The following is a 26,372-nucleotide window of genomic DNA, read 5'->3' as shown; positions in this document are numbered from 1 at the left end:
AAAACATTCTAAATGCAATATAGTGGTAAAAAAAAAAAACCCTCAAAAACAAAACAAAACAAAACCAAAAAAAACTCTAAGGCAAAATGGCAGGCAAAAAATGATGTCACAACTTACCTTACATCATTTAATTCATAATAGACATTTCTGCTTTCATCTTTGATGTAAATGGCGACACTGGGCGATTCCAGCATTTTCATGGTGAGCTGCTGTGGAAAGGCACTTACGAAGAGAGCACGGATTGTGTCTGCACTTGTGATTTCATTCGGCATCCTGAGCTGCTTGGTTTCATCTCCATACTGGAGATAGAGAACCCCTGCACACAAAGGAAACAGTTATTAGTCACAGGTCAAGACTCAGGGGACACAGCACAAGCTGAGCCACTTCTTTCCTGCTGCACTTAGGAACGTTCAGGACAAGCTTGGCAAGCATGTAACAAGAGATCTAGGTTTGGAATTTCCAAGGAATGCACTGTTTGGTTATTGTGTAAGTACTCACCTTCATTCTTTGAAGTCCAAGCAGGTGTTAAAGAGCCTAATTTTCAAAAATTCAAGGGCTGGGTGCAATGGCTTATGCCTGTAATCCCAGTGCTTTGGGAGGCCATGGCAAGAGGATTGCTTGAGGCCAGGAGTTCGAGACCCGCCTGGGCAATGTAGCAAGATCCCATCTCTTTGGAAAAAAAAATTAGCTGGGTGTGGTGGCACATGACTGTAGTCTCAGCTACTCAGGAGGCTGTGGTGGGAAGATCACTTGAGCCTCAGAGTTGCAGGCTGCAGTGAGCTATGATTGCGCCACTGCACTCCAGCCTAAGTAATAGAGTGAGACCCTGACTCAAAAACAAACATGCAAGAAGCAAACCTCTGGTAGCCTAAAGCAAAAGACAATACTTGGCCAGGCGTGGTGACTCACGCCTGTAATCCCAGCACTTTGGGAGGCTGAGGCAGGCGAATCACTTAAGGTCAAGAGTTTCAGACCAGTCTGGCCAACATGGTGAAACCCCATCTCTACTAAAAATACAAAAATTAGCTGGGTGTGGTGGCACATGCCTGTAATCCCAGCTACTCGGGAGGCTGAGGCAAGAGAATTGCTTGAACCTGGGAGGTTACAGTGAGCTGAGATCACGCCACTGCACTCCAGCCTGGGCGATAGAGTAAGACTCCATCTTAAAAAAAAAAAAAAAAGGACGATACTTAATTCCTTGGAAAGGTATATTTAGAAATCTGACCTCATAGAGTGATTTTTTTTCATGTCTTTCATTAACTAGGAACACAATCATTATAGCCATGGGTAAGCTACATAGCTTCAATCTGTCTAGTCCATTCAGAAACATTTTCAGTGGAAATGCAACAAGATTTCTGTGGTTCTAATACATATTTATTGAATGTTCATATCGTGCTAGAATCCGGCACCTCAATGTTTCAGAAATAAAATGGAAAAAGCACAGGATCCCAGAGTTCCCAGGGGGTATGTGAGCCCCAGTGCACCCTGCCTCCTAGCAGTCACCCATCTGTGGAGAGCAGCTCTGTTCCATGTTGATTCTGGGCTTGGCTGTGTGACTTGCTTTGGCCAATGGGATATTAGCAAGTGGGATGCAAAAGGAAAGCTTGATATGTGTTTGCACCCTGGAGTTTGTCCTCTTGGTGAGCTTGGTTTGGGGATGTTTCCTTTCAGAACTCAGCTTCTGAAGAGTCCAACCCAGCCACACGGGAGGTCACATGCTGAAGAACCACCCCATCTAAGCGCCCATTTTACAGCTGGAACCACTGAGGTTATGTGGATGAGCCATCTTGGGAGTGGTCTCCCCAGCCCCAGGTGAGCTACCCCAGCTGATGCCAGCAGATATGAGATGGCCCCTCCAAGCACTGTCCAAATTGCAGAATGATAAGCAAATAAATGACTGTCATGTGAAGTCACTATGCTTAGGGTGATTTGTTATTCGGAAACAGATAACTGAAACAGGATATCCACAATCCTGACACTGAATTTGAGTCTTGCTTTTTGTGAGAATCTACTGGGGGTGAACTACTACCACTGGAGTAAGCTTTGGAAAGGGAGACTCTAAAGAGAAAAGAATGAATTCCGGTTCAATATGGCAGCCCATGTAATACATTTGTCTCTGCTTCCTCCAGAAATTCCATTAAAGTGACAATAAGGGATACAAAAGCATACATCAAAGAAGTAAGGGAATGAGAGAGGAACTAACAGTAGACAAGAGCAAGCTGATACCTAAACCTTCAAGGGAATAACTCAACATAAAACACACAGAGCCAGGGAAACTCAGGAAATGAGGCTCCCAACCCTTCTGAAGGTAGAAATGCAGAGTGAGTTGAATGCATGATGCCTGACTGAACTTGATTTTAAAATGGTGTAGCACAAAGGTCCCCAGCCTTCAGGCCACAAACAAGTACCAGTCCTTGGCTTGTTAGGAACTGGGCCACATAGCAGGAAGTGAGCCATGGCTGAGCGAGGGAATCTTCATCTGTATTTACAGCTGCTCCCCATTGCTCGAATCACTGTCTGAGCTCCACCTCCTGTCAGATCAGCGGCAGCATAAGATTCTCATAGGAGTGTGAACCCTACTGTGAACTCTGCATGGTGAGGGATCTAAGTTGCATGCGCCTTAAGAGAATCCCATGCCTGATGATCTGTCACTGTCACTCATCACCTCCAGATGGGACTGACTAGTTACAGGAAAACAAGCTCACTGATTCTACATTATGGTGAGTTGTATAATTATTTCATTATATATTACAATGCAATAATAATAGAAATAAAGTGCATGCTAAATGTAATGCGTTTGAATCATCCCGAAACCATCTCCCCCTAACCCTGTCCATGGAAAAATTGTCTTCCACAAAACCGGTCCCTGGTGCCAAAAAGGCTAGGGACCACTGATGTAGCAAATGTCCATCTCTCTTCCCACCCCACTCAGCCAGGTAGCCACCCACCACATCCACAGAAGATGGAAGAGTCCACATCAAACACACTGGATTCTGGCTGACCAAGCATAGGGGAAGGGGCTGATATGCCCTCGACCGAATGCTGGCAAAGGAGCCAGCCCCTTAGTCAGGACACTGGAGGGTCCCCTCTAGGAATGCTGAATGACCCATGAGAAGAGACAAACTTGTGTGTATGTGAGAGACTGAGTCTTGCCTTGCTCTGTTGCCTAGGCTGGAGTGCAGTGACATGATCAGGGCTCACTGCAGCCCCAACCTCATGAATTCAAGCTATCCTCCCACCTCAGCCCTCTGAGTACCTGGGACCATAGGAGAGAACCACTACACCCAGCTAATTTTTTGTATATTTTTTTTAGTGATGGGATTTTGCCATGTTGCCTAGGCTGGTTTTAAACTCCTGAGCTCAAGTGATCTGACCACCTCGGACTCCCAAAGTTCTGGGATGACAGCCATGAGCTACCATGTCTGGCCTGACAAACAGATTTTTGAGGGTCATATTCAGATTCTGTCTGGTCACCCCATAGCGAAGCAGCCAGACCCACATATAAAACTTCCCAAAATTACAACCGTGCCTCCCTCTTACATTAACTGACTCCCAAGATGTCACAAACATTTTTATAGAAGCTTCTAACACAAATGAAAACACCCAAAGAAACAGGAAAAAGAAACTCGGAAGAGAACAAACAGTCCAGAAAAAGGGGGAGCATTTGGAGGATAAGATCAGTCTCTAGGAACCATGAGAGCAGAATTTTAAAATTCAGTGAAGAAGAAAAAGTTGACGCAATCTCAGAAAGTGGAAGCCACCTCCCCTCCGAAAAAAAGAGACTGAGAGATGGGAAAAGAGAGAAGAGCAATATGAAACATAGAATCATGTCAGAGCACCCAGATCCCCAGTAATGGAGATTTGGGTAAAAGAGATCAGAAAAAACAGAGTTTTCCAAAACAATATTATAAGAATGTTCTTTTTTCCTTGTAAACTGAAGGACATGAGATCGCAGATTGTAAAAGTTTATGAAATACTCAACACACAGGTTTGTCACTGAGACATTCCAGAAGACGGGGAAAACAGAAAATCCTAAAAGCCCCCAGAACAGGTAAAAAGTCACATAGGAAGGATCAGGTATCAGAAAGGCAATAGCTTTCTCAACAGGAACTTCAGAAACCAAAAGATAATGGAGCAATGCCTTTGAAAACCTGGAGGGAAATATTTTCAATCTAGGTCTATACCTATCCAAACCATCAGGTCTCCATAAAGTTGGTTTCTCAGTGAAGCCCTCCCTAGCCTCCTCAGCTAGAATTTTAGTAGCCATTCTCCATACTATTTCTTACTCTTATACTTGCTTTATGTCTGTTTTCTTAGCATTTTCTACTCTATGTTATAATTCATATTTTAATTAGTGATATTGCTTATGATCAGTTTCTCTTGCTAACATGTAAGTTTCATGAGCTCAGAGTTTTTTTTTTTGTTTTTGTTTTTGTTTTTTATCTTTAAAGAGATGGGGTCTTGCTCTGTCACCCAGGCTGGAGTGCAGTGGTATGATCATAGCTCACTGCAGCCTCAAACTACTGGCTTCAAGCAATCTTCTCAAGTAACTGGGGCTAAGGGATTTTTTTTTTAAAGTTTGTTGTTGTTTTCTACTGTATCCTTAGTACCTATGAGACTACCTGTTACATAGTAGTTTCTCAATAAATATTTGTTGAATGAATAAACGAATGATTTATTAGTCATTGAAAAGGAATGTCTCATTTGTGGGTCTGTCTGAGCTAGAAGAGCTTTTGCTAGATGATGTAACCAGCCTAGTAACCTCGCCCTTGGTTTGTATCCACAGTAGAGACACATTCTGAAGTGGCTGTTTCCTTGACTACAGCAGTCCCTTCATGTCAGGCATAAGGGCTCCATGTCCCCTCTCCACTCATCCCTGTGTTGACCCTCAGCTTTTTCAGGGAACTAGTTTTCCAGAATCTCCATGCTGTTACAAATTCCTCAGAATGCGGAGAATACCTTTTAAGCCTGTCTGATCACAGATCACGCAATGTCTTGGCCCCACGTGGGATGTGTGGTGATTGTCCCATGGGATTGCTATGGTACATCAAAAGGCCAAAACCACTCTTGAGGTCCATGCCCCAGCCATGCCTGGGCGAGGCCACTGCAGAAAGGCCACTAATGGCGTCCCTACAGTTAAGTATCACAGCCTCGCTCCCAGAAGATGGTCTGATTTTCATCCCCACATCTGCATTCTGTACATGCGTGTGCTTGAAATAGAATTTGTAGTCTCTGGAGTAGGAAAAAAATGGGCCTAAACTATAGTTACCTCAGGGTCTGGCTGGTGCAGCTGCCAGCTGGGTGCATGAGTCCAGTCACAGAACGTGACAAGCCAGGCAGGATGGGAAAAATGCCTTTGCAAACAGAATAGTCTTTTCACGCTTGGCTTTTACACAGTTTGCTTTCTCAATTCAGGAAAGGTATTTAGAAATGCTTAGACTCAGAAGGAATTCTCTTAATATCCGATGGCGTTTTATTGGCACGATGATGAACAAAAGCCCACATGGTTTCTAGAGATTCCGCATGCTTTGGCACAGGCTTCCTCGCTCCAAGTTAGTGCTGGCTGCTCCAGATTCCCAGAGGTTGTCCAGGGGACTCTGCCTCCCAAACTCCCTTTTTATGAAGAAGGGATGAGGATGAGAGAAATGCATTTATAGGATGCCTGCCGTATGTCAGAAACCATGTGTATGTATTTCATCTCATCAGCACAGTATCTCTTGTCAGATGGATACTATGACCCCATTTCACAGATAAGGAAATAAAAGCTCAGAAAGTCCAAACAATTTGCCTAAAAGTTACAACTCATCATTTGGCAGAAGCTATATGTCCACTTCTGCCAAATTCATAGATGCCATGCTCTCTTTCTTGAAGCATATTTCTCCTGCAATCCTGCATTTAGCTCTGTCCATCTCCTGCAAGCATCCTCTCAGGGCGACCTGAGCTATCCTCACACTTTTAGGCTGACCATCTGCTTGAAGATGTTGAAGCGTGCTGGGTGCAGCTCAGAAAAAAGATTCCCATCTTTACCTCAACCGAAGGGAATGCCATCACAGGGTTAGAATGGATCCACATGCTGCATGGGGGTGTGGGGTGGGAGGGGGAGGTGCTGAGCTCTGAAACCTGTGCCAGAGTGAGTGTCGATATGAACCTTGCAATGTTCAGTGTCCCCCTGAGAAGCCTGAACACTGAAGGGTTCTTTCACCTCCATGGCTTTGCAAAGGAACGTGGATTTTAACCAAGATCTCTTACTCACATTTTACAAAAAGCAGGGTGCAGTTGGCAGGTCACACTTGTGCCCACACATCTTCATTATCTTTTGCGTCTCAGAATCAGTTCCAGAATGTGGGACATCTTCTAAAATATCTTTATCTTAACATGGTATCCAAGGATATTCACCATGTGACCTCAACTCCTCTTCCTGCCTTATTTTCCCGAAGCGTCCCACTTTGCTAGGGCACCGCAGTGGGACTGGACCTCTTACGGTGCACATTCATCCCACACGCTGCGCCACGCACTTCTCACCACCTCTTTGCTTCACATATACATCAAATCCTCTGAACAATCTTCCCCCATTACTACTCCATCATTTCCTCATCAGGAATGAAGGAATTAATTTACCTCACCGATGTGCTCATATTGTATTTTGTTGAGACTGCAAGCATGACTTTTTTTTTTTCCAGACAGAGTCTCGCTCTGTTGCCCAAGCTGGAGTGCAATGGTGCGATCTCGGCTCACTGCAACCTCACACCTCCTGGGTTCAAGTGATTCTCTTGCTTCAGCCTCCTGAGTAGCTGGGACTACAGGTATATGCCCCCATGTCCGGCTAATTTTTGTATTTTTTTAGTAGAGACGGGGTTTTGGTATGTTGGCCAGGCTGTTCTCGAACTCCTGACCTCAGGTGATTCGCCCACCTTGACCTCCCACAGTGCTAGGATTACAGGTGGAGCCACCACACCTGGCTGCAAGCATGGCTTTTAATTCTGCATTATGGTTTGTTGTATACAGTTTCCCTCACCAGACGGTAAGATAGAGTACAGAGTTAGGTACCTAGTAGACGCTCAGATACCTTTAGTTGAAACACATTAAATTATTCCTGTAATGTGGCCAAGTGAATATGATGTATGCTTGCCTTTTGGAATAGCAATACCATTTTCCCTGAAGGGCGTCTTCTGCAGGCAGCTGATGGTGACAATTCCAAATAAACTGAATGCCTCAGTTTCTCCAAATCCATTTTAGGACTATGCAGATCACCATCTGCAATACCAGTGGCAAATGGCTAATGCCTTAAATATATAAAGGATTCTTATAGCATTTTCTGATGGGAAATAAGTTTTCAGCTTATGAAAAATATTAACATTAAAATAACAAGGTAAGTTTTTACACCTACAACATTGGCAAAGGTTGATACAATAAATAGTGCTGACAAGGGATGGGAAAATGGATACTCCCACATATCACTGTTGGGAAAGTAAGTTGATACCATTTCTCTGAAGGGTTATTTGTCAATGTATCAAAAGCCCCCAAAGTACACATGTGGTTTGAAGCACTAATTCAACTTTTACACATTTAGGCACAATGACATCCTTACCAAGACGCTCAATGAAGTATCAATTGTAGGAATAATATAAGGTGAGGGAGAATCTCCAACAATAGGGGATTGATTTAATAAGTAGTTCATTTAATAAATCTGTTCACTGGAACACTAAACAGTTATGAAAAGCAATTGTAAGAGAATATGGCAATGTGAAAAAACTGTATTTTATTAAATGACAAAACATATCATAAAACAGAAAGGAACTAGATTTATACAAATCAAGTAATCACCTTGATGACAGTGATGGACCCCACATTTTGTGAGCCCTGAAGCTTACACAATTTTGAGTGGCCTCTTTAAGAACAAGAATACAACATTTGAAACAGAAACTTAGGTATGAAAGTGAACATTTATATTTAGAGGGGCCTGAAACTTGGTTTCGTTAGGTTCAAGTTAAGTCTCCTGAAATACCTGATGACTATACACCAAAATGTGAAGGGTGGTAAGTTCACTCAGATTTCCTTATGATTTTCTGTATCATCTTTCTAAAATAAGGATGTTTTGATTTGATAATCTTCAAAGACAACTTCTGCACTAAAATCTAAAACTTTCATCTAAAAAAATCGCTAAATGGACTGGCCAGTTAGGAATCCTACTCAGTTAACTGGGTAATTTTTGAAGCCAGAGGAAATAAGCCAAGGGCTGCTCAAATAAAAGCTTTCAGTGGAGTTGGTAGAATGTACATTGGCATCTGAAATGGGAAAGACATTGACATTTAAGGTAAGCAAAAGATTCCAGTACAGTTAACACAGTAGCATATCTTTAAGAGACTGTATTCAAGAGTCTTATGATTTAAAACTAAAAAGAGGCCGGGCGTGGTGGCTCACACCTATAATCCCAGCACTGTGGGAGGCCGAGGCGGGCAGATCACAAGGTCAGGAGATCGAGATCATCCTGGGCAACATGGTGAAACTCCGTCTCTACTAAAAATACAAAAATTAGCTGGGCATGGTGGCATGTGCCTCTAATCCCAGCTACTCGGGAGGCTGAGGCATGAGAATTGTTTGAACCTGGGAGGCGGAGTTGCAGTGAGCCAAGATCATGCCACTGCACTCCAGCCTGGCGACAGAGTGAGACTCCGTCTCAAAAAAAGCAAAAACAAAAACAAAAAACAAAACAGAAAAACAACACCCAAAAAGAATATAACGTACTTAGAGGTACCCTAGAGGCACCGGTAGAAATGGCTTCATTAATTCACTAGACAAGTTCCCATCTTGTGCCATGCCTGTGCCAGGAACTCGGGAGTACAAAAGCAATCAAAAAAGTCTCAATCTCTTTCTTCTTGGAGGTGTTTTCTGGTCACCCTCTGTGTTCTAACCCCTGCAGTGGTTCTATAAATGACACTATTCTTTAGAAGTTAGCAATTCTTACCTAACACCAGCTGACATTTTGTTTCAAACACAGCAGCAATTTGAACAAGGGTGTGTGTGTTCCTCAAATGGCTCTAGGATACCTTCTGATGTCAGTAACTTCTCAAATCCCAGAGAGAACTCTCCCGCTGTTAAGTCCCTTCCTATAGGATAGCTTTTAAAGTAGGTGACAAAGCAGAATGATGACAATTGCCTTGCAAAGAAGAAAAAGATAATAGAAAATTCATTCTCTGCAGAAAGTCTGGATTTAAAAAAAAAAAATTTGGAATAACTTTACTCTTGGATTTCACTGTTTTTATCTTGAATTGGGTAAACACCAAATTTTTGCTGTATTCAAGAATGATCTATCTGTCAATTATTTTTTTATTTCACTTAGTGACCTGATACTTGAGGACAATGTAAGACTTTGAGAGTCTCTAGACGAATCTTTAGGAAGGACTGAGAAATTCCAGGCAATAATAATTTTAAGCTAAATTCCAATTTTGAATGTGCCCTTGGCCGGGTGCTGTGGCTCATGCCTGTAATCCCAGAACTTTCGGAGGCCAAGGTGGGTGGATCACTTGAGGTTAGGAATTTGAGACCAACCTGGGCAACACGGTGAAACCCTATTTCTACTAAAACTGAGGTGGGCAGATCACTAGGTCAAGAGATTGAGACCATCCTGGCCAACATGGTGAAACCTCGACTCTACTAAAAATACAAAAATTAGCTGTGTGTGGTGGTGCATGCCTGTAGTCCCAGCTACTTGGGAGGCTAAGGCAGGAGAATCACGTGAACCTGGGAGGCAGAGGTTGCAGTGAGCCGAGATGGTGCCACTGCACTTCAGCCTGGGCGACAGAGCAAGACTCCCTCTCAAAAAAACAAAACAAAAAAACAAAAATTATCTGGGCGTGGTGGTGTGCGCCTGTAATTCCAGCTACCTGGGAATTTGAGGCAGGAGAATCACTTGAACTCAGAAGGCAGTGGCTGCAATGAGCCGAGATTGTGCCACTGCACTCCAGCCTGGGCGACAAACTGAGTCTCTGACTCAAAAAAAAAAAAAGTGCTTTAAAGACTCGTAAGTGTGAGGAAACCTATGTTAGCACCCTGAAAGAACATGTTAAAAGTTAAATCTAGGCCGGGGGCAGTGGCTCACACCTGTAATCCCAGCACTTTGGGAGGCCACGGCAGGCGGATCACGAGGTCAGGAGATCGAGACCATCCTGACTAACACAGTGAAACCCCATCTCTCCCATCTCTACTAAAAATACAAAAACAAAATTAGCTGGGTGTGGTGGTGGGTGCCTGTAGTCCCAACTACTCTGGAGGCTTAGGCGGGAGAATGGTGTGAGCCCAGGAGGCAGAACTTGCAGTGAGCCAAGATGGTGCCACTGCACTCCAGCCTGGGCAATAGAGCGAGACTCTGTCTCAAAAAAAAAAAAAAAAAAAAAGTTAAATCTATAGGAAGTAATATGTGAGGGAGTCTTGCCCCCCATAACCGCCTGACAGAGGGCAGTCACTGGGCAGAGTTCTGCTTGGAGGCACTCATTCTCCACAGAAAGCCCTGGGGCTTACCCCTTTAACTTTGTTTTGTTTCAGACAAATTGGTGCAATTGGGATTCAAGTAAAATGTTAATATCATTGAAATGAGCATCCCAAGGCATTTCTCTAAACAATGGCTGAAAGAATCAATTGATGATTTCTGGAATTCAGACTGAGTGAAAGATGCTGATTTCCAGTGCTGTGATCCTCCTGGTTCTTCCAAATAGGTCTTCTTGTCCCTTTGCATGGATATTTAGAAACTTGTCCATGAAGAAGCTATAATGTAAAGTCACAACAGAACTTGTAGCAACATCAGTTGAGTCCTCGTTTTCATCTCAAAGGTTACTCAACAATTAAGGGAGAAAATATTATAAGAAAATGCTGTGAGGAACACTATTCTAATTACGAATATGCTATAACTGTATCTGAATTCTAACACTTAAGATGAGCTGTGGTTTAAATCAAATATTATAATATCAATTAATGTTATAAGGCTAGTATAAACCTTGATATTAGAAAGAGAGAATGATATGGTTTGGCTATGTTCCCACCCAAATCTTATCTTGAATTGTAGCTCCCATAATTCCCACATATCAAAGGAGGGACCTGGTGGGAGGTAACTGAATCATGGGGGTGGGTCTTTCCCATGCTGTTCTTGTGATAGTGAGTAAATCTCATGAGGTGATGGTTTTATAAAAGGGAGTTCCCCTACACAAGCTCTCTCTTTGCCTGCCATCATGTAAGATGTGACTTTACTCCTCATTTGCCTTCTGCCATGATTATGAGGCCTCCCCAGCCATGTGGAACTGTGAGTCCATTAAACTTCTTTTCTTGATCAATTACCCAGTCTCAGGTATGTCTTTATTAGCAGCATGAGAACAGACGAAGACATAGAATAAGAAGGGATTTTACATTCAAATCCAAAGCCCTAAATAAAATATTAGTAAAGCAAATATAGCAATATATGAACAAACACATCATGATCCAAAATAATTTATCTCAGGAATGTAAGGCTGGTTTAACATTAGACAGTCCAGCCCTGAAATTTTCTGCAATATAAATAAAAAAACTATACACTTATCTTAACAGAGTCAGCTAAATGTTAAGAAAAATCCAACACACATTCATAACTTTTTTAAAAACCAGTAATTTAAAAATTAAAAAGAATGTTCTTATGTTTAGCAAAAACCTCAAACAAGTATCAGGCTCAGTGATGAAATGTTAGAAGGATTGTTTTAAAATTTGGAATTTTTGCTGTCACTGCATCCTAAGAACTCACTAGCACGGTTAATAAAAGAAAAAGAAATAAAGGCAATATGGATTAAAAAGAGATAGCCAAAATGGTACTTGTTCATAGACAATATAATAATGTAAGGAAACCTGCAGATACACTATTATAACTATTCAGTATAACTGAATGATACAGGATCAATATATAGGATCGACAGCAACCTGAAATACTAGAAAAAATAGAGAATACAGTTTAATAAAAATATACCACTTACAGCCAGGCATGATGGTTCACGTCTGTAATCCCAGCACTCTGGAAGGCTGAGGTGGGTGGATCACCTGAGGTCAGTAGCTTGAGACCAGCCTGACCAACATGGTAAAACCCCGTCTCTACTAAAAACACAAAAATTAGCTGGGTGTGGTGGCATAGGCCTGTAGTCTCAGCTACTTGGGAGGCTGAGGCAGGAGAATTGCTTAAACCCAGGAGGCATGAGGTGGCAATGAGCCAAGATCACGCCATTGCACTCCAGCCTGGGTGACAGAGCAAGACTCCACCTCAAAACAAAACAAAGCAAACAAACAAACAAACAAACAAAACCACTTATAACATCAATCTGGCAATTTTGAGGAATAATAATAAGAGGGGGTACTTGCTCCACCAGGTATCAGCACTATTAAGCCAGTGTGGCTTGGCACACGGATAGGACGAACAAGACTACGCAATGAAACAGAGAGCCTAGACAAAGACACAGACTTTGTGAGAGCTTGATATATGACAGAAGAGGTCATACAAACCCATAGAGAAATGACTATTCAATAAACAGTGTCAGGAAAATTGGTTTTCCATATGGAAAAAGTAAAAAATACATCCCTTTCTTACACCATAAGTAAAATCAATTCCTGATGGACCAAAGACATACATGTGAGAAGCTCAACTCTAAAACTTCGCATAAACAAAAAACTAAAAACACCACATGGTGTTGTCTCCCAGCGTATTGGTACAGGGAAAGACTTTAAAAAGAAACAAAGATCATAAACTATACTGGAAAATATTACCTAATTAAACTGCATTGAAATGAGGATTTTGAACTACAAAAGACATTGCAAACAAAGTAATGAAGACAAACCACAGAGAGAAGATATTTACAACTCACATGCTCTACCAAGGATTTGCATTCAGAATAATTAAAGAACATTTATAAAGCAATAAGAAAATAGACAATAATGGATATCCAAAAATGGATATAAATAGGCAATTCAATGAGAGGGAAACTCCAGTGGCCAATAAGTTAGTAATTATGGACATAAAAATGAAAAATGTCACATCCTATTTTATTCTCGTCACATAGAGAAAAGTCAGAAAATATAACAGCCTCAAGTACTGGTGAGGACGTGGGAAAATAGAGCCTGTTATTTACTGCTGGTGAGAGTGTAAATTTGCATAATCACTATTGAACCCTATCCATGAAGTTGAAGAGGTGCCTCCCATACCTAGCTACGTCTTTTAAGCTGACCATCACAGAGAAAATCTCACATGTGGACACTTGTTCCATGGAGCTCATTGTAGCACCGTTTGTCATCTGCTTGTTCTCAGTGGGTTATTGATACATTGGAACAGTTAACAGCGGTAACAAATTATGAACTAGAACCATCTGTCAATATGGATGAATCTCAAAAACATAATGCTGAGTGAACACCGAAACTTATAAAAGGATACGTGCAGTATGATCCTATTTAAGTAAAGCTTTATAACACACAAAACAATAATATACATTGTGAGCATAGTGGAAGCCCAAAATTTGCATGGTAGTTACACTCTCCAACTCCAGCATGTGGTTAGCTCTGGCAAAGGATGGGGAAAGAAAGTACAGGGGTTTTACAATATTTTACTTTAAAAGTGTAAGAGGGTTCAAGCAATTATGGAAACATGTTTTTCTCTTTAAAATCTGACAAAAACCTATATAGCATTTGCTATGTGCCAGGCACTGATCCAAACTCTTCCACATATTAATTCATTTAATCTTCTGTATGAGGTCACTACTATTATCCCCATCTCACAGATGAGGACCACTGAGGCAGAGAGAAGTAAGTTGTGTGACTTACCTAGCTAATTGTCTTCACCACTGTACCATTCTGCCTCTCAGACATTAAACAGACACTAACATCTGTTTATGGTATTATTATATTATGTTTTCTGTATTTTTTCCATTCAAAAAATTAAAGAAAAATCATTTTAAAAGTGACAAAAGAGAGCTGTCTTAATAGTTCCCCTCCCACAGAGCACTCAGATCTGACTCAGGAGGCCAAATCTGGATGTAGTTATGGCCCTTAGCTTGTGATGAGTGGTTATAGAAAGCAAAGAGCAAAGGTCATAAAGAATGAGATTTTCTTTCTTTCTTTTTTTTTTTTTTTGGAGATGAGTCTTGCTCTGTTGCCACCCAGCCTGGAGAGCAGTGGTGTGATCACTGCAACCTCTGCCTCCTGGGTTCAAGCAATTCTCTTACCTCAGCTACCCGAGTAACTGGGATTACAGGCACTTGCCACCATACTCAGCTAATTTTTGTATTTTTAGTAGAGACAGGGTTTCACCATGTTGGCCAGGATGGTCTCAAACTCCTGACTTTAGGTAATCCGCCTGCCTCGGCCTCCCAAATTGCTGGGATTACAGGCGTGAGCCACCGCACCCAGCAGAGATTTTCTTAAAGATAAGAACAAAAATGTAAAAGTTAAATAATCATGCCCCCAGGAAAAAAAAAAAAGTTGGCCTTTTAGGGATATGCAACAGTTTCCAGTGCATGTTTTCAAACTATCAAAAAGACTCTGGGTGTAATTTCTTTTTAAAAAAGGTTACAAACACTGCCCCCTAGGAGATTTATACTTTCTGCATTTTCTTCAATTACAGTGATTAGCAGATTTAGGCGCAGAGATTATGGACTTTAGTGAGAAACTGCCTGAGTTAATCTAAAATTTTTCTTGTGTGCTAAAGTATTGGTATTTTACGTAGTGATAACCAGTAGTTATTACAGAGGAGTGAATATATCTTTAGAAAGTTTTCAGCATGAAATGCTATTTTTTATGTAATTTGCGTGTAGATTTAAAAAGCATCAATGTGAAGTGTATAAATTTTATTGCTCAAGATTTATTTTCTACTATTGGGAAAAAATTATTCTTTTTGAAAAGGTACAACCTGTTTGGTCCTCAAGTTGGGGGAGAAAGATACTGGGGAACTATCAACTTGATTAGCTTTTCCACTCTGGTAAACAAAAGTCGGGATCCCAGGAATTTCCAGGATAAACTACTTTCCAAGTGGAAAGGAAACAGTGTTGGCTGGGCGCAATGGCTCACACCAGTATTCCCAGCACTTTGGGAGGCCAAGAACGGAGGAGGATCGTTTGAAGCTAGGAGTTTAAGACCGGCCTGAATAATATGATGAGATCATCTCTACAAAAAAATTAAAAAAAAGCAGCATTTTTTTTTATTGGTGGTGGCAGATGCCTGTAGTCCCAGCTACTACGGAGGCTGAGGCAGGAGGACCCTGGAGCCCAGGAGATCAAGGCTGCAGTGAGCTATGATTGTACCACTGCACTCCAGCCTGGGTGACAGAGCAACACTCTGTCTCAGAAAAGAAAAAAGAAAAGAGGAGAGGAGATGACAGAAAACCATGGTGCTCCTTTATACTTTTATTCCATTTAAGTTATGTTAACAACCAAAAAAAAAAAAAAATCAAGCTATTCTTTGACAACAAATATAAACAAATGTTAGCAGACCTGTGGCTGTGGGATTCCATTTCACAGGACGGACACCCTACTTTTTCAAGCTCATTTTTAAAAACAGTAAATGTGGGATGCTTAGATTCCATAAAGCCTTATCCTTGGGTACCACTTCTTCCCACCTCTTCCTTTTCCTCACTCTCATTCGTAGACTTTACACCATGGTCTCCTTCCTCTCCAGTGTGTCTCAATGGCCAGCCCTCCACGGGTGTTCCCTGTCCTAGCAATTCTAGTCCGCATCAGTCTATGCTCTCGTGGAAATCGCCCCCTCTCTAGCAGCTCAGGGGAATATTTTAGGGAAACAATTCCCATCAGTCTGTGCATGATTGGTCTTTGCCACCCTCACACTTAGGCGTGCATTTATTCATGTGGCCCTCAAGCGTGAGTGCCTCAATCAAAAGGTAACACTGCTCACGGGCAGCTATGGAGAGAGACTTGGGAACACTCAAATTTCACGCCTTGCTTTTTTGTTCCCCAGATCTACTGAAGAAGGCAACAAAGTTGGAAATACGGCCAGCCAGGGAGGGTGAGGCAGGCTCTCAGCAGCTGTTCCTCTTCTGGGCAGATTTTTCTCAGCTTCTTCTTAGGTATCTGAGGGGGAGGCTCAGATTTTTTTCCCCAGAGGGTGGGGAGAAAGACTGTGTGGGCAGTTTGAGGAAATTCATATCACGCTGGCCTTCATCTTGGAGGTCTTAAAAAAAACAAAAGACTCGCTGTATCTCTTACGTGACCTGAAAACATAAAGGAACCTAATCCATCCATTGCCAGCTCTCATAGAAATGATCAGCTTCCCTAAATCCTTGTGACTGACTTGATGGAAGTACAGGGATTAGGGGTATAAGTCCTGAAGGAATAAGGGTCAAACTGTGGAATGGAGGAGGAGCCTGGGAAGGGAGTCCTTGTCCCCCAGTCCTTGCCTGACATTGGTGTATGCACCCCTCATACTGAGGGGTGACCAAAGAATGCTGTTTGCAGGGCACATGGAGGGAACCTGCCCATGTAGTTGAGGAAAATCACTCACGTGTGCCTGAGCCTCCTTGCAAAGCGGAAGGGAGCTGGAGGGAGGATGAAGGGGAGGGAAGGTGGCTTGCTGCAGGCTGGGATGTGGGGGGGACCCTTCCTGATCACATGATCCAGCCCACAACTGTGAGGGCTCAGAGAAGTCTAAAATCAAATCTGGCATCCTCGGTCATCGTGAAGGTAAATTTGTCAAAGTATGAGGAGAGAACACATTTTATCTAATAGTTTGTGAGCTTGATTTATACCTTTAAAAATATTTAGACATGGGCATATACAAGCCTCTGGATTCTTGCCCCAGGCAGGCTTGTGTGTGATGCAGAAAGACAAGGGGTGTTTCCCAAGCGTCAGCATCAAAGCCAGGAACAGAACCTTCTCTGCCTTTTGGCATTCAAGTTGTGCTGTCCACTCTATGAACAGGTTATTTTATTTTTATTTCTTAAGTAGTGCTATGGAGGTGGATACCTGAGTACCCTCTACCTCTGCAGCGATCTGATTATTTTTGGTTTTATGCTAGTAGCAAAAACTGAGTCACGCTGAGCTGCTTTTAGGGTATCCAAGGTTTATATATTGGGGAACAACTGTTGTTACCATTTACGCTCTCAAGTTTTCCTGTTACTGTTATGTAATAATTACGTCGTTATTTGTTCAGTCTCTGGTTCACTACTGAAAGCTTTCAATAGGCTTTCCTAGGGCTGTTAGAAAAGTTTCCTCCCCTGTGACAGGGTACAGCTGCCCTGGGGACACTCTCAGGCAAATCCAGCCTGACTGCAGCCTGAAGCCAGCAGCCAGCCGGATCATCCCTTCCTAGGCTAGTCCCTGGCTCTCTGCCCACTCCCCTCCCTGGGTCTCCCTGCTGTTCCCAGCACAGCTCCTCCCACGTCCTCAGGCCCACGCCACAGGGTGTGGATCTGCTGGCAGCCTTGTCTGTGTCTTCTGCCTTTACACACCCTGCCCCTGTGGGAGAACTGGAATGTCCTTCTCTCAGCCCTGGCCAGAGCAATAAAGGGGTTCCTGAGGGAGCTACTGCTTTTGAGGGTCCAGAGAGATGGCACTGAAAAGGGCCCAATTCTCTAAGGCTGGGGATGAGTGCTCAGATCACAGTCTTGTGTGCGAGTGTGCAAGAGTGTGTGAGTCTCAAGCAAAGGCGGAAGGGGGTTGAGACCGATCTGTTGGCCTCATGTTCAGATCTAGGTCATTTGGTGGCTTGTGTTCTGGTAGGGAAGGGGGTTTTTACAACGTGTTTGTAAGGCTTATCTAATGTTTGTAAAGTCTGTAAAGTGTATCTTTATATGCTTTTTTTGTTTTCCCCAAGAGCAAGTGGGAAAGAAGAGTCACTGCTAGTGGAAGTGCAGGTGCAAGGAGGGTAACAAGAGATCAAGTGGCTGGGTGTGGTGGCTCATGCCTGTAATCCCAGCACTTTGGGAGACCAAGGTGGGTGGATTACCTGAGGTCAGGAGTTCGAGACCAGCCTGGCCAACAAGGTGAAATCCTGTCTCTACTAAAACTACAAAAATTAACCGGGCATGGTGGCAGGTGCCTATAATCCCAGCTATTCAGGAGGCTGAGGCAGGAGAATCGCTTGAACCTGGGAGGTGGAGGTTGTAGTGAGCCGAGATCACTCCACTGTGCTCCAACCTGGGTGACAACAGAGAGACTCTATCTCAAAAAAAAAAAAAAAAAAAAAAGAGAGAGAGATCAGGCTACCATGCTGCCCCAAACTGCCGGGCCTCCAACCATGCAGGGACTTTAAGAGCAGCCATCTTGGGGGCAGTCATTCCCATGACTTAAATCTCCAAGGCTGGGCTTCACAAACCTAGCTTTCCAATCCATCCTTAAAAAACTCCAGAAGACTTTTTGGTTGTACCTTTATCTTTTGTTCTCCTCTGATACCTTCTAAAGAGGCATTTAAGAGGCATCACACATGGCTACTTCCTCCTAGCCATTTCCTTTTGAAGTTCTGGTGCTGCCTTTTAAGAGTTACTTCTGTTCTCAACCACAAGATCACACAATAAAGAACAAACGTCTGAGGGTGGCGAAACCATGCAGGGCCCCATTTGAACAGCTCTGAGAGTGGTGGGTGGGGCGAGTCCGCAAGGACAAGGTGCCCATCCTCCGATGGGTCCATGTCCCCAGATCTTCCCATCACCACCTGTAAAATACAACTCCTGCTTCCAGATTCACCATAAATCACCTTTCTCTCCCCATTACGTACAGAGGTAGAAGTCCCCCTAAATGCCTCATGATCAAAACGACAATTGTTGGCTTTCCAACTCAAGGCACTGGGAAAAAAGCAATCAACCCTGTAAGTACCCCCTCCCATCTGCTTTGTTACCTGAGGAACTTATCAAGCAAAGTCATCATACTGAGCTACCCCCAATCATAACATGCATTAAACAAGTTGAGCACCTACCCCAGGTGGAAGGAATCTGCTTCCCTTACCAGCATCTGTGCATTCTGTCAGCTTTACCTTCTATAATAGCAATTCAGCTCATATGTAAACATTATGCTTATATAACAAGCATAACAAAAGGGAGGATAATAGTCTGTGTCCCCTTTCCACAGGACAAGATAATTCAACCTATGTGGCATACTTATGCAAGGAGGAACAACTAAAGCAAAGCAGACTGGACTATTATCTTGATCCTTAAATAAATTCTTTAGGAATAGAGAACTGTTGATGAAACTTAGGACTGTTTTAGATTTACAGAGAAACAGTATTGCATTAAACTTCACACTTAAACAAAATGTGTATGGTAAAAGATGGATTTCATTTACTCTAGAAATATTTTTTGAATACCACCATGTACCTCAGTCTTCTAAAAGGAGGGGATATGATGGTAAGCTCAGAGATCATAGCTTCTATTGATGTAGATAGACACTAAACTCATAAACAAGTAAGTGTAGAGTGTGCCAAGACACAGGGAAAAAGACAAAACAGGGTGTGGGGACTAGAGAGCAGTGGGGTGGAAGTGGGCGGATTGCTATTTTATTCATAGTAGTTGCACATCCTGCTGATGTGAAGATATTTGGAAGAAGTGTGGAAGCGAGACTTGTAGATATCTGGGGGAAGGAGGCAAAGGGAAAAGCAAGTTTTCTTGAGACAAAAGTATGCTGGATGTGCTCCAGAAACAGCAGAGAGCTACTGTGTTTGGAGGGAAATGAGTGAGATGAGAAATGGAATGAGAAGAGGTTAGAAAGGTGGTAGGTGATCACATGGTGGAGGCCCTTGTGCTCTTGATTGAGCTGCAAGGCAACAGAGGATTATGAGCAGAGGTGTGACAAGATGAGGTCAATGGCTAGGGCTGCTCTGTTAAAAATTAACTACGGGGCTGGGCGTGGTGGCTCATGCCTGTAATCCCAGCACTTTGGGAAGCCAAGGCAGGTGGATCACCTGAAGTCGGGAGTAGGAGACCAGCTTGACCAATATGGTGAAACCCTGTCTCTACTAAAAATACAAAAATTAGCTGGGCCTGTAGTCCCAGCTACTCGGGAGGCTGAGACAGGAGAATCACTTAAACCCAGGAGGTGGAGGTTGCAGTGAGCTGAGATCATGCCACTGCACTCCAGCCTGGGTGACAGAGCGAGAGTCCATCTCAAAAAGAATTAACTACAAGGGACAAGGACTAAACTCAAGAGACCACCAGGAGTTAAGGCAATAACCCAGGAAAGTGATTCTGGTGGGTTGGACCTGAGTGCAGGGTTAGATAGAGATGGTGAGAAGTGGCTGGATTTGTGCATATATTTTGGAAGAAGAGTGAATGAGATTTCTCATCAGATTAGATATGAAATGAGATCGAAAGATGAGTAAAGATGCAAAGGGTTTTGTTGTGAGCAACTAGCATAACAGGGTTACAATTTATTGAGATGGGGAAAACTGTGGGAGGAGATAGTTTTATTGGAGGAAATAAGAAGTTCATTTTTTGGACTTGTTGAGGTTGAGATGTCAAGTAGATGATCTGAACTATTAATCTGTATTTCAGAGGACACATCCAGGCTACAGCGGTCATCATCCTATAGCTGATATTTGGCACCATGCGGCAGGATCCATTCACACCGATGGCATGAATATAGAGAAGCAATGAGGTCTAGGGCAGAAGCCAGTGTCTATGGATGAGAAAATGAGATGCAACCAACAAAGGAGACCCAGGAGGACCAGCCAGTGAGGTCATAAGGAAGCTTGTGAGATGGAAGAGATGTCCAGGAAGCCAAGAGACGGGTGTGTCTTAAGGATGGGACATGGTCTACCATGTGATGTGTTGGCAGTCAAGAGAAGCAAGCACTGGTTAACCCATGGAGTCATCTGTGACCTGGACCCGAGTTCTGTGGAGTGGAGGGATTGAAGGCATCAATGGATGGGTCCAAGAGAAATGACAGGAGAAGAACTGGAAACAGTGCTTTTAGATAATCCCTTTCTAGTCATCTAGTCATTTTGTCAACATAGGCCAGTAGCTTGAGGGGGAATGTGGCATTAAAGCTGAAACATGAGGTCATCCAATCTCGAAATAGTCCCAAATGATTGCTGAAGACTGACAAGCAAGTCAGATGAGACATGGCTCAAATGCCACCAGTAATAATAGAAATATTTTTGGAAGACTCAGATTTCTTCTCTCTTTTTTTTGGACCAAATATTTTTGTGGTATTCTCACAATCTTAATGGAAAATTATAACAAACATAAAAATCACACAGGATCTTTCTTTTAGAATTCTGCAAACACAACAACTTTTGGTTACACTGATGATTCTGGCAGCACAGGTAGGGCTGTTCCTCTGCAGACGTTACTAACCCACCCTCGGCGATGCTCTAGTTTTATAAGGCATGTTTTGTGTACGAGTTGGATGTTACCTCTGTGACCTCAGTGGTATGCTTGGCTGGAATCAAAAGCATCAATTCCCATTAGCGATTTCCTACTGATCATATCTAGTCTCCAAAATCCAAAGAAAACTAAAAGTTTTCAATGTTTACAGCAAGACCCAAGGAAACATACTAGTGCTCACTTAGATGAGAGGCATGACACGAATGAAAAAAAAAAAAGTCATATTGGAGCTTTAATTTCCCGTTGTTTTCTTTCTCTCTGCCAGAATAGGTGTGACTCAGATTCTTTAGTGATACTTGCAAATATAATAGAAAAGGATGTTTCAATTTAAGAAAATTTATATATCTGTGTGTATATGTACACACACACATGCATACACAAACACACACTTTCTCATAATAGATAAACCAGAGAGTAATGTTAATATGTGAAAGAATTCGCCAAGTATATCCTGTAAGTAGCAGTTAGTATCAAAATGCATTTAAAATCACAATTGTAAAATAATCAACCAAGGGTCTTGGGAATGTAAGTACAATAAAAGGGATAAACCAATAAAGGTAAAGCTGAACTATAAAGATCCATTAATTATTTTTAAAGCCCCAAATCTCAAGTATCTCAAAATTAGTATACCTTCCTTGTAATTGCAAAACACATGTATATCTGTTCTATTCTGTCTACTTGAGAGTTAGGCTGACTTCTCTTTGAATCCTTTTGTGTCAATGAATATTAAGTAGGGACTCAGTCACACACAGCAGTAAATTAAAAAAAAAAACTGTCCATCTGAATAGCAAAATATTGATCAAGTGAAGAGCAATTGCATGTCAGGACCAAATTTATTAATTAAAATGAGTCCCCATTTAAACACTATAGTTGGAATTTCAGCCCTAATCTGACATGCACAGTACATTCTGATATCTTTGCTGACTTCAGGTCTGTGGATATTGTTTTTAATAGGTGGTGCCTCTCTTACACGGTGACTTGAGAGGAAAAAAAGAACATAACACTGAGTCCTGTGTGTGCTGGGAGGCATTTAGTACACCTTATTCACAAGCGAGAAAAAGAAGACACGCACGAAGGACTGTGAGAAACAGATTATTTTAGGTACTTTGGGGGAAAAAAGAGTTACAGTTTGCCCATAAAGAATGGAGAGAACAGAAATGTAGCTTTTATGCTGAAAAACAAAATGCAAGGGCGATCCAGTTTCTAATTCCTGTGCCAAAGCTGCTGTTCTTGATGACCTCGGTCAAATCATTTAATTCTCTCAATTTGTTCATATAAAAGTGCTATTAACCTGCAGTTCCTCAAATACTATCCAATCAATGTTGGCTACTTGATTTTCACTAAATTTAAGGGATAGAGCCTTATAAAAGTGATAGAGAACACCTTCAAACTGTAAAATCAAAGTTCTCCTTTCAGCACAGAGCAATACATAAATAAATGTTATTGTAAATGGGTATCATTACTGTTAAAACCCTGAGCCTCATTACCCACCTGGTAAGCAACACAGGAAGCAGAAGGACACACCAGGAATCCATAGACATGGACTGCAGTCAAGATTTGCAGAAAAATGTGTGTGACCTTGGGCAAGGTATCTCTCTGTTTTCAAAACACTTTTATTAAGCAAAATAATGTACAATAAATTACATAAATGCCCATCAATCAATGAATGGATAAAGAAACTGTGGTATAGGCCAGGCATGGTGACTCACACCTGTAATCCCAGCACTTTGGGAGGCCAAGGCGGGCGGATTGCCTGAGGTTGGGAGTTCGAGACCAGCCTGGCCAACATGGTGAAACCCTGTCTCTACTAAAAATACAAAATTAGCTGGGCTTGGTGGCGGGTGCCTGTAATCGCAGCTACTCAGGAGGCTGAGGCAGGAGAATCGCTTGAACCCGGGAGGCGGAGGTTACAGTGAGTCAAGATCACACCACTGTACTCCAGCCTGGGCGACAGAATGAGACCCTGTCTCAAAAAAAAAAAAAAAAAAAAAAAAAAAGAAAAAGAAAAGAAAAGAAATTGTGATATATATATAATATATATATATATGATGGAATGTCATATAAAAAGGAAGAAATTAATGACATTTGCAGCAACCTGGATGGCACTGGATACTATTATTCTAAGTGAAGTAACTCAGGAATGGAAAACCAAACATCGTATGCTCTCACTCATAAATGGGAGCTGAGCTATGAGGACTTAAAGGCATAAGAATGATACAGTGGACTCTGGGGACTCAGGGGAAAGGGTGGGAGAGGGGTGAGGGAATAAAAGACTACAAATTGGGTTCAGTGAAATGGCTCAGGTGATGGGTACACGAAAATCTCACAAGTCACCATTAAAGAACTTACTCATGTAACCAAATACTACCTGTTCCCCAGAAACCTATGGAAATAAAAAATTTTTTAAAACTGCACACATCTAAGGTGTACAATTTGGTAAGTTTTGATATATGGATATACTTATGAAACGATCACCAAAATGAAGATAATGACTATCTGCATCACCCTAAAATGTTCCTTTGGGCCATTTGTAATCCCTTCCTCCAGCCCCTGAGCAATTACTGATCTGCTTTCTGTCACTATAAATTAATTTGCATTCCCTAGAATTTTGAAGAAATGAAATCAGACAGTATATACTCTTTTGGTCTGTCTTCTTTCATTCTGCATCATTATCTTGAGATACATCCATGCTGTTGCTTATCTCAAGAGTACATTAAATGATGCAACTTAAACTCAGTCAAATAAAATAGTAATATTTGACATAAGTACAAAAGTAAAGTGGTGTCAGGGTACTTGGTTTTGGAAAAAGTGGAAGCCCCTTTGGGATCTGAGCCAATCTTTGTAGTTGTAGGGGCAAGAAAAAAAATCTGTCCCCCTGTGATTCTTATTTCCAAGGATCAAATAAGACTGTATATGTAAAAGTGCTTCGAAAGTCCAATATAAACTACTGTATCATCCACGCCAGTTCATTAACTAATGCAACACATATTTATTGAGCATCTACTATGTGCAGGCACCATACTAGGAGCTTGTAAAACAGCAGTGAACAAAACAAGATAGTTGCTGTCATGGACCACCAATGCTGGTTAGCAAGAGACAGGTCATATGTCAGTTTAAGAATGAGCGTATACTATATCAGGTGGCTATTAGTCCTCTATAGGGAAATAAGGCAGGTTAGAGATAAATTTAACAGGGAAGGAAAGGATATTTCAGAGATTGTGGCCAGAGAGCCCTTCTTCAGATAAGATGGTGTTTGAATAAAGATTGAATGAGGGAGAAGCCACTCTCCCACAGACATCTAGGAGAAGAACATATCAGGCAAAAAAGAACAGAAAGTACAAAGGCCTTGAGGTTGTTGCCAATAAACTAGGCTATTAAGGAAGCTGCCAAGATGCCAGGAATTGGAGCAGAGAGGTGAGAGGAGGGTGGCAGGGGATGAGCCAAGGCTTGTACTCTCTTATTCTGAATGAAATGATGGGCCACGCAGTATATTGAATAGAGGAAAGGTGTGATGTGACTCAGGAGTTGGAACAGCTACTTGGGTTGACATGTGGAGACTGCTCGTGATAAGAGGGGAACCAGTTAGGTGGCTACTGCACAAGTCCCAGCAAGAGGTGGTGGTGGATTAGGAGTAGGGGATTTAAGAAGTGGTCAGGATCTATATACATTCGGAGGGTGGGTTGATAGCTCATGATTTATTTTCCCACATTGGTTTTATGAAATGCTTAAAAACAAAAATACCCCCAACTTATGAAGTGTTTGTTATGGTTCAGGCACTATACTGCACAATTAACTAATGTAATCCTCACAGCAATACTATGAAGTAGGTCCTATTTTTATATCCATTTACTGATGAGGAAACTGGAGCAAAGAGTAGTTGGATGATTTGACCAGCATCACACAATGGCAGATGATGGAGCTGGGACATGATCCCAGGCTGTCTGGCTTTAGAGTCTATGCTGTTAACCACATGCTATATGACCTCTCAAAATTAATATATAAATAATATTTTGCTCAAGATGAACCTAGACCAATAACAAAATTGAGAAATATGTTATATTGGCCATTCATGTAAAACTTAGGGTCTTAAACCAAAAAATTCAGAAACCTCTTTATTTTTTTGTTAAGAACACGACAAACCAATATACAAGTGGACGCTTTTCACGGGTCCGCCTGGATAAGGTGGGGCTACCAGGCCACTCTTCATGACTATGGCCATAGGAATGGCAGTTAAGGACTGCCATCAAGGTCACGCTTTCGAAAACACTGACTCTAAAATGGAATTGGACATGAACACTCTAGAATATTATGGCCATGTCTGCCTTTGTTTTGATGAGTTTCTTCTTTCTGATACTTTGCCTTTGGTTTTATCTTGGTGAAAGAATAGCTATTGGCTGGGCGTGGGGGCTCACACCCTATCATTCTAAGATTTTAGGAGGCTGAGGTGGGGGGATCACTTGAAGCCAGGAGTTTGAAACCAGCCTGGGCAACAAAATCAGAACCCATCTCTACAAAAAATAAAAATAGAAATGAAAAAATCAGTTGAGCTTGATGGTGTGAATCTCTGGTCCCAGCTACTTGGGAGGCTGAGGCAGGAGGATTGCTTGAGCCCAGGAGTTTGAAGCTTCAGTGAGCTATGATGGTACTATTGTACTCCAGCCGGGGCAACAGAGTGAGACTTCATCACATGCGCACGCACACACACACACACACACACACACACACACACACACACACACACAGGTATCTTCATCAAGGACACAAAGTAAATAGTCTCCCATGTTATCATCACCAATGATTAAACATCGCTACGAGACATCCTGCTGTTCAGAACCATTTCTGTAAAGCCAATCTTCCTCTCAGACTTCTTGGGAAATGTGTCAGGATTTTATAGATGGAGAAAATTAAGGTCTAGAAAGGAGAAGAGATTTTCCCAGGGTCTCTCTGGCTTATTCCATGATAGAGCTGCGATGGTAGTTCTGGGATCAGAATGTTCCTGATGTTTTTATAGAAGGCTCTGAGCTCACCCAGTGACAGGTGCTTTTGTTGTTTC

At 42.1% G+C, this 26,372-nt stretch overlaps 1 protein-coding gene across 8 annotated transcripts in view; it reads right to left on the bottom strand.

Moving 5' to 3' along the window:
* The window catches only part of KIAA1217 (KIAA1217 ortholog), a 508,152-nt gene that overhangs the window by 113,797 nt on the left and 367,983 nt on the right, over nucleotides 1-26,372 (bottom strand). For all 8 annotated transcript variants that reach the window (XM_063607293.1, XM_034930120.3, XM_034930117.3 and 5 more), the window contains exon 4: nucleotides 118-316. In XM_063607293.1, the coding sequence (XP_063463363.1) occupies nucleotides 118-316 (199 nt within the window). The remainder of the gene's footprint in view (nucleotides 1-117; nucleotides 317-26,372) is intronic.

Source organism: Pan paniscus, chromosome 8, assembly GCF_029289425.2.
Source record: "Pan paniscus chromosome 8, NHGRI_mPanPan1-v2.0_pri, whole genome shotgun sequence".
Taxonomy (NCBI): domain Eukaryota; kingdom Metazoa; phylum Chordata; class Mammalia; order Primates; family Hominidae; genus Pan; species Pan paniscus.
This window is presented reverse-complemented; position numbering and strand designations above follow the sequence as displayed.